At 40.8% G+C, this 9,368-nt stretch overlaps 1 protein-coding gene across 1 annotated transcript; it reads left to right on the top strand.

The window, feature by feature from the left end:
• Positions 1–773: 773 nt before the first annotated feature.
• On the top strand, positions 774–7,567 carry tmem267 (transmembrane protein 267). Its single transcript, XM_026174228.2, has 3 exons — positions 774–895; positions 3,016–3,480; positions 6,840–7,567. Exons 2-3 carry the CDS (start codon positions 3,073–3,075, stop codon positions 7,173–7,175), a joined length of 744 nt encoding a protein of 247 aa, XP_026030013.1. The 5' UTR covers positions 774–895; positions 3,016–3,072; the 3' UTR covers positions 7,176–7,567.
• The last annotated feature ends 1,801 nt before the right edge of the window (positions 7,568–9,368 follow it).

The raw sequence follows: 9,368 nt of genomic DNA on the forward strand, positions 1-9,368 counted from the left end.
ACCTGTGCAACAAGTCTAGTCATGAAGTTTTCTTGCTACTAAACATTCCACAATCATCTGTTGTAACCAAGTGGAAGCAGTCCTCATAACTTCGTGTGGCCTTCAGATTAGCTCAAGAAGACTGCACAGAGAGCTTCATGGATTGGGTTTCCATGACCAAGCAGCTACATTCAAGCCTTACATTGCCAAGTGCAATGCAAAGCCTCAGATGTAGTGGTGTAAAACATGGTGCCACTAGACTTAAGAATGGAGATGTGTTTTTATAAATCACACTTCTCTGTCTGGCAATTCAACAGACCAGTCTGGGTTTGGTGGTTGCCAGGACAACAGTACTTGTCTGACTGCATTGTGCCAAGTGAAAAGTGGAGGTGGGATGGTCCCAACTTTCTGGAAACAGTTTCAGGATGGCCCTTTCCTGTTATAACATGACAATTGGAACAGAAAAAGGCCATCCATGTTTTGAAGAATTGTTGGTGTGGTAGACCTTGACACCTCTGCACAGAGTTCTGACGCACAACCTGACAGAATACTTTTGTTGGTCTGACTCACAAATGTGTTTCTGGAAGAATAGTCAAATTCCCATTAACACACTTCTAAACCTTTTGGAAAGCACTCGGAAGCGCTGGAGCTGCTATAGCTGCAAAGGAAGCATGCATTCACATCATATTAAAAATGTGATGTCAGTCAAGTTCATATGCGTATGAAGGCAGACGAGCAAATATTTTTGGCAATATAGTGGATTTGAACCCTTCTGGTCTTCTAGCGATACTTTGCTGGTGGGTCCCACTCATGCCCTGCGAGTGGCAGCAAAGCACCGCTGAGCGTTGGCGCTACAACACAACACAGCAGAAGAAGTGTGAACACTTCAGTAGATTTACGGATGCAGGGAAATGGGGTAAGGGTTGGTTTATTTTCCAAGCGTTTCATCAAAAATGACATAAAAAATCTCCTATTGATCGGTTATACATTTGTTCTTAATTTTAAATCGGGGACGATGCCTGTCATGACGTGCAATCCATCGCTAATCGTGACAGCTGCTGTCCGCCTACACATAGCAGCATCTCTGTCACTACTAGCCACGTAGCGCCTAGCACTGTCTGTGGTGTTATTTTAGCTCGCTTATATTGGGTCTAATTAAGATGTCTTTAATGTTTGTTTGACTTTAATGTCAAGTCAAACAAACATTACGCGGACCGCAATGAGCTTTGCAGGCAGGGACTTCAGCTGGAGCCGCTAGCCGGTGACAAAAATAACCAGCTAATTAAATTTTCATTCATAGGAGCATCTTCAAGAGAAGCACTGCTGTTGCATCATCAGCTGGTAGTAAAAGACAAAAGCAGGGCGCCTTTTGAGTCTGTCCTACATTTCGCTCAGTTGCATGAGACGCATCAGATCTATTTTTGCATGCCCCCATGGTCCAAAAAATAAAAAATAATCTGGGTGTTGGAAAGCTGTGGATTTTCAGGGAACTCAAACTGTCTTATGTGTGTGAACTTTGTATTTGTTGTTCAGTTCTCCACAGTACTTTATTATGTGTTGTTATTAGGTATTGTTCCTATGTGGAAGGTGCGGGGTGGTTTTTGTTTGCTCTTTTCATATAGGTATGATCTGTAACTGAAATACGTGCACTTACTGGACATTTTATTCGGCGCAGCTTGCTAGTATTGGGTTGTTCCCCCTTTTACCTGGTATGGATTTAAGCAGGTGCTGGAAAGATTCCTCCGAGATTTCCTTTAGCGCATAGGTGTCAAACTCTGGTCCGCGGGCCAAATTTGGCCCGCAGCCTAATTACATTTGGCCCGCGAAGCCATACCATATTATTATTAGAGCTGGCCTACTGGTATTATACAGCTAATATATATATTGTTTAGTATTAAGCTTTGCTTGTTCCATATTCAGTTTTTCAGCAAAACTTGTTTGAGTCCATAAGAAAAGATTCATTCTCATATCTGGAGGAAGATTTTTTTTTCCAATAAATATTAATGTTAGCCCACAACCTTGTTCCAGTTTTGAATTTTGGCCCACTGTGTATTTGAGTTTGACACCCCTGCTTTAGGGTGTGAGTCACATCCTAAAGGTGCTCTGTTGGACTGAGATCTGGCGACTGTGGAGGTCACTTGAGTACAGTTTAAGAAACCAGGTTGATGATCTGAGCTTGGTAACGTTGCATCTTATCCTGCCAGCCAACAAAAAGGGACAGACATGGTCAGAAACAATATAGGTATGAAAATTTAAATAAATAAATAATAATATATATAATATAATTGTGTTGGCCCTGCGACAGACTGGCGACCTGTCCAGGGTGTACCCCGCCTCTCGCCCTATGACAGCTGGGATAGGCTCCAGCGCCCCCCGCGACCCTGAAAAGGATAAGCGGAAGCGAATGGATGGGATGGATGGATAAATAATAATAACATTGAAGTTTGTTAAATGAGCCCATAGTTTCATTTATCAGACACACATTTTTCAGGTGTTTTTTTTTTCTGCTTTTCATACATGAATTAATTTAAAATTAATTATCCTTTATTTTATGCCTTTATATTCAATTTTTCATCTGTCCAGTTTCATATGCACTGATTCATGTCAAATGAATATATTTCACCTTTAAAAGGCAATGTTGTCCACATTTGGAGACAGGATGGGGGTGGCGGTAGTGGGAATTTTACAGTTGGATTGTTTTAATTGTTATTTTATTATCAAGAACTCATTGGTTATGTTTTGTCTATAAAAATTCCCCAGTTAGGTTTGAGTTGCAATACAGTGGAAGCTGCTTTTAGAAAGCCCTCAGGACAGCTGACATGTGTCCTCTAAAGAATCTAAATAAGACACAAAATATGCTTCCTGTTAAAATACATCAGTGTCAAAGTCTGTCACCAAAAATAAGTAAATAAAATAAAATTTGTGTCCATGAACATGCATTAGAGTGTATGTGTGTGTGTGTGTGTGTGTGTGTGATTGCTTCACGTTTGCTCAGATAAGCAGTGAATGATGAACCTTTTATTTCCTTTATTCCAGTTTGCCTGAATCTTGCTGACCTTTAATGCTGACTGGCCCCTCCAGCCATCTAACAACATGCAAGGATTCTACTCCAAGCTCGACTCCTCCCCTTCTTCGTCCCCCTTGTTGGGACCTGGCCTCAGGGGAGATGGTGCTCCCGTACCTCTCAGCCTGGCTCTGGAGACGGAGAGAGCTCAGGCCCTCCTGCAGACTTTCAGTTCCGCCTCCCTGCTGGCGTCGGCAGGACTCGGGATGTTCTGTGTGGTGGCAGACCACGTCCTACAGCTGTCTGTCATACAGCAACACTTGTGGCTGCGTGCTGTCTTGGACAACGCCACGCACGGATTGGTGGGGCTGTGGTCATGGGCAGTTGTTATTGGACTGAGGAAAAAGAGCGATTTATATGAGGTGTTACTCGCAGGGCTCCTGGCATCAATCATAGACCTGGACCACTTCTATATGGCTGGATCCTTATCACTCAAGGTAAGACTTTCGCCATAGAGGGTTAATCTGAATGCTTAATAAGCTTACAAATGATAGGGTACAAAGTATTCCCTAAGTCCTTCACCTTTCTCTTGGAGAGCTAATTATTTAGTGATTAAGTCTTAAATGCACCCATACATGTGCCATTATAGTAGATTACAGGACACAATGTTCATTATAACCTTCCCACTGAGAGAAAACACTGAAACAACCCATGCAGAAAATTTTAATTTCACAGACTTGTTTTTATTTTTAAGCCTCATGAGTTGCTATTTATCAGGGATTGTAGGTGTTTGTGTTTGGCAGCAGCCATGTTTTTCTTGTAAATGTGTTCAGTTTCTTTGTCAGATAATCCACGGGGATGCTAAATCAAACGAGCGAGCCAGGAGAACCAATGCTGGAGTGCAAATGGTTTCTACTCCAAATGGCCACTGAATATTAATAAGTTTGGATCCTTATGAAAAAGATCTTTTGGGGGGTATTTTGCCTTTGTTACATAACAACAGTTAGACACAGAAGAAATGATGGGAAAGTAAGTGGCATGCAGTAACAGGCCTGGGGCAGAATTCAATCTGGGCTTTTCTGATATGGATTTTATGCCGGGAACATAGCACAATCCACAGGGTGAGCTATGGTGACGCACCAAGAAAAATACTACTTCATTTTATATGTATGTTAAAAAATGACTGTCATCCATTACATCATTGAAATATTGACTATTCTTTTGGTCTTTCAGCCCAACAGTGTAGCAATGTATCAAAAATTTAAATTGTATCTTTAGACACTTTCACTGGCAGAAACACAGCATTGGTTCTCATTTCTTTAGTTGAATCTACAAAAACATGTTAGTAACTTCTTTCATTGTGTTACTGATAGAGAACACACACACAGACAGTAGATAACAGTTTAATTGACAGGCATAAAACTGTATGTCAGCACCAACAAAGTGATTCTCAAAGAGCAATTAGCTAAACACTTGGTATATCTTAGCATGGTGTGCAGTGTGAAAAAACTGAACAGCTTCTATAAGTCATATAAATCCAAAAAGTTCCAGCAAAGATCTAAGAGACGCATCTGACCTGTCAGTTGATCCATCTACATATACATATGCATACATACATTTAGAGTAGGGCTGCCACGATTTGTCGACTAGTCACGATTACGTCGACTATCAAAATCGTCGACGACTGATTTAATAGTCAACGTGTCGTTTGAAGCTTTGTAAGATCGCAAAAGACGCAGGAATAATAGCAGGATTTAAGAGTGTAATAACAGACTGAAACAGAAGATGGCAGCACAGCATGTACAAGGATGCCAGCTGCCGTTAAACCCCGAAGAAGAAGAAGCAGCTGTGTCCCAGAATTCATAGCGCGGCCCAGCTTAGTTTCCAACAATGGCGGCAGCTAGTTAGTTTTAATATTACTCTTATTATTCTTTCTGGGTCACAAAATAAACGTTTAACATATTTTCAGGTGAGAATGTAGCTGTGTAAACCTCAAATATCTGCTCAGTTTATCAGGACACCACATATTTTCAAAAGCGCTCCGACGTTTTCGGAGACGTCTGTTACCCACTAGCTCGATAGCTAGCCGGGGGCTAGGTCACTAGCGCCGTGAGAACACCGGACTCCCGGCAAATTGTTTTCAAACCCACCGCCGTCTTTCGCGACTCAGGTTAAATATATATGAGTCACTTAGATAAATTAAAAATGTTATTGTTTGGCTTTTTTTTTGTATTTTATTTGTTCCTGAGTAAATCGGTTTGGCTGAGATTAAAGTTATAGTTTTTACACAGCTGAATAAACGTCAAGCAGACAGCTGATTATCAGAAGTGTGAGATGCTGGAGAATATACCCCGGTGTCCTGTTATATTTTAGAAAGCAAGGAGTTTATTAAACTTTACCGAAACAATCTGCAAATTTCATTAAAATTGAATAAACTATCATCTTGTCTTTATTTTTAGTTAGCACCTTAAAAGCTTAAAGCTGTAAGCTAATGATAGTTATATAAGAGCAGATGCTGCTGGTGCAATAAGCTGTAGTTTTACGTCCAGTGATGGTTGCTGCATTTTATTTTTGAAGGACTTTTTGTTTATTTTGGATGATGATGATGATCTGATTAGTCGACTAATCGCATAAATAATCGGTGACTAGTCGACTATCAAAATAATCGTTTGTGGCAGCCCTAATTTAGAGATGTACCTCATTAGGGCTGCCACAAACGATTATTTTGATAATGACTAGTCACCGATTATTTTTGCGATTAGTCGACTAATCAGATCATGCATGCATCTGCTCTTATATAACTATCATTAGCTTACAGCTTTAAGTGTTTAAGGTATGTGCTAACTAAAAATAAAGACAAGATGATAGTTTATTAAATTTTAATTAAATTTCCAGATTGTTTCAGTGGAGTTTAATAAACTCAGCTGTCTGCTCCTTGCTATCTAAAATATAAACAGGACACCGGAGTATATTCTCGAGCGTCTCACACTTCTGATAATCAGCTGTCTGCTTGACGTTTATTCAGCTGTGTAAAAACTATAACTTTAATCTCAGCCAAACCGATTTACTGAGGAACAAATAAAATACTAAAAAAGGCCCAACAATAACATTTTTAAGTTATCTAAGTGACTTATATATCATGTTTAACCTGAGTAGCGAAAGACGGCGGTGGGTTTGAAAACGATTTGCCAGGAGTCCGGTGTTCTCGTCGGCTCTAGTGAGCCTTGCCCCCGGCTAGCTATCGAGCTAGTGGGTAACAGACGTCTCCAAAAACGTTGGGAGCGCTTTTGAAAATATGTGGTGTCCTGATAAACTGAGCAGATATTTGAGGTTTACACAGCTACATTCTCACCTGAAAATATGTTAAACGTTTATTTTGTGACCCAGAAAGAATAATAAGAGTAATATTAAAACTAACTAGCTACCGCCATTGTTGGAAACTGAGCTGGGCTGCGCTATGAATTCTGGGACACAGCTTCTTCTTCTTCGGGGTTTAACGGCAGCTGGCATCCTTGTACATGCAGTGCTGCCATCTTCTGTTTCAGTCCGTTATTACACTCTTAAATCCTACTACTTATTCCTGCGTCTTTTGTGATCTTACAAAGCTTCAAACGACGCGTCGACTATTAAATCAGTCGTCGACGATTTTGATAGTCGATGTAATCGTGACTAGTCGACTAATCGTGGCAGCCCTATACCTCATACGTGTGTGTGTGTGTGTGTGTGTATGTGTGTGTGTGTGTGCTGGAGCATGACTCATGACAGGATCTCCACAGTACAGAACACTGTTGACATGGATTGACATGTTTCCAAAGGATATATGTGGTGCTAACGCTGTCTCTCACTGCTCTTCCAGGCTGCTGTCTCACTCCCTCAGCGTCCACCGCTGCACTGTTCCTCTCTCATTCCCATCATCTGTCTCACTCTCCGCTTCCTCATGTGGCTCGGGCGCCTCAAAGACGCTTGGTGCTCCTTGCCATGGATGCTTTTCATTTCCATGGTGACACACCACGTCCGGGATGCAGTGCGCCACGGCCTGTGGGTGTGCCCATTCGGCAACACGGCGCCGATCCCATACTGGTTATACGTCAGCACCACGGCGACGCTCCCTCACCTGTGTTCAGTGCTCATGTACCTGACGGGAACCAGAGATGTGATATTCACTAAACACGGGGTGGCCATCGATGTTTAAGGCATCACCAACTTTGGATCACCTTTGGATAAAAATGTTCTTAGTTATTTAAAATAATTATCAAATACCTTTAAATTCTGAAGAACACGTATATATGGCTATGAAGACATTTTTCAGTTCATTTGACATAAATAATGAAAACTTTTTGTTTTCTTTTCTCACAAAGAATGAGAAAGCTCATTATATTATAAGGAAAGCAGTAAACATTTGACTTTTCATTGGTGGAGATGGCTGTAAAATACTAAATTAGCTTTTTGAAATGGGAACATCCCAATATAAGTGCCAATCACTGTTTTTGTTTGTTTGTTTGTTTGTTTTCCTTTTCATGGCATGGATTTGTATCAGAATCCTCTTCAATAACCTGGGGACTAAATGTAAAGATGTGAACCCTCTTTTTACTCATATCTTTTTTACCAGGGCTTGCCCAACTTTTTGCTCACCTACACAACACCTCACAGACTTAAACCCCGATGCAGGTTCATCACTTTTACTGTCACTATCCAGCCTCATTCAAAGGGCGCTGAAGGAAACGTCAACCAAAGGCAAAATCAATTCCAGGCTCTGCGAGACGTCTTTCAGTTTCACTCTTAGTGCACCTCAAAACTGTTTTTCTTTATAGTACGTTAAAAATCTGCCCACATACGGTTCTTTATTTCCCATGTCTATTACCAGCAGCTAAACAAAATGTCCTCTTTGGCTGTTAATGCTTGTAATATCCAGCATGTCAACATACTGCAACTTTCATTTTCCTGCCTGGAGAAGCCTTAATGTGCACTCAGTCATAACTTTTCCTGTAATGGTCAGTTTTTAGAAATCAGTTTGTAGGGTAAGTTGAGCCAGCCACAGAAATGGATAACATCAAGTCTCCTTATTCCAAAGGTGAAACCTTGCCAACAGTGAGTTATATGTGGCTCAGAGGCTTCTTTACTGTGCACGTCAATCATCACAGGAAGGGAATGAATCCCCTTTTAAGACATGCTGTAGTAAAGATGCTCAGTTAGGTTTTGGCTTCCTGCTGTTATGTATTTCTTTGACGGCTTCAAGCTCGGCCCTCGTCGTTTGAGCAAAAACTGTGACGGACGAGTAAAGTCGGTGTGATTCGGTGTCCTGACACAGCATGGAGTGAAACTTGAAAAAAAGTTGAGTTTAGATTTAGATCATCAAAATGGAAGAAAGGGGACATGCTGTGTTAATCATCTGTGCGTGGTTCCAGCATTTTTCCTCCCATAATGCTGCCATATTTATATGGCTAACAGTGTGAGGTACAGTCTGTATCAGGGGTGTCCAACTCCAGGTCTCAAGGGCCGGTGTCCTGCAGGTTTTAGATATCACCCTGGGTCAACACACCTGACTCAAATGATTAGTTCATTACCAGGCGTCTGGAGAACTCCAAGACATGTTGAGGAGGTAATTTAGCCATTTAAATCAGCTGTGTTGGATTAAGGACACGTCTAAATCCTGCAGGACACTGACACTTGAGGCCTGGAGTTGGACACCCCTGGACTATATGCTGAAATTTAGCTTTTCAGCGGTGAAAACGGGGTTTGCAGGACTGTTTGTTTTCACTCATTATAATCACTTTGCTGCATTATCAGCAGCAAAGATATACCACATATAGAGTTTTTGTCATTACACTGTTTTTAGATGTAGACCAAATAACATAAACACTCATTAACAGTATTATACACTGGTTTAAATGATGCTTAGTAATGTTGTATTATAGTGGGTTTAGAAATGGGTATTTGAATATAAGCAACATGCTTTCAGTATAAGAGAAGGTGGACTTGAATTGTCTGTTTCCAGATGGAAAACAGGGATACATTTTTGTAAAGCTGGTGCTTGGTGATTAAGGTTGTAGTTGTGCCTGTTGTCCACTAGGTGGCTACTGTAGTTTCACTTTTGATGATCTTTATTTATTTATTTATTTATTTATTTCCATTAGTAAGTGGAGGTAAGTCAGGAATATTTAGTTGTGATTGTGAAATAAAATAATGGATGAGGGGGAGAAAGTTTGAAAAGTGCTCATTGTTTGGGGGAAGAAAAACAAACAAACTTGCTGGTACATAATAGTTTGAAGTGCTCTTTATTTGATTTATTACAGGCTTGTCTGTTTTGTTGCTACTTTCTTGGAAGGGTCACAGAACGGATCGGAAACAACTGTTTGAGTAACAGAAGCGTTGAGTAACACTGGAG

Source organism: Astatotilapia calliptera, chromosome 7 (genome assembly GCF_964374335.1).
Source record: "Astatotilapia calliptera chromosome 7, fAstCal68.1, whole genome shotgun sequence".
NCBI classification, from domain to species: domain Eukaryota; kingdom Metazoa; phylum Chordata; class Actinopteri; order Cichliformes; family Cichlidae; genus Astatotilapia; species Astatotilapia calliptera.

What these genes read in the sequence shown, in the direction of transcription:
- tmem267 (XM_026174228.2), top strand. Translation starts at nt 3,073, where the DNA reads ATGCAAGGATTCTACTCCAAGCTCGACTCCTCCCCTTCTTCGTCCCCC. An exon ending in CTGGATCCTTATCACTCAAG is followed by an intron (nt 3,481 to 6,839) that starts GTAAGACTTTCG and finishes CTGCTCTTCCAG; the next exon opens with GCTGCTGTCTCACTCCCTCA.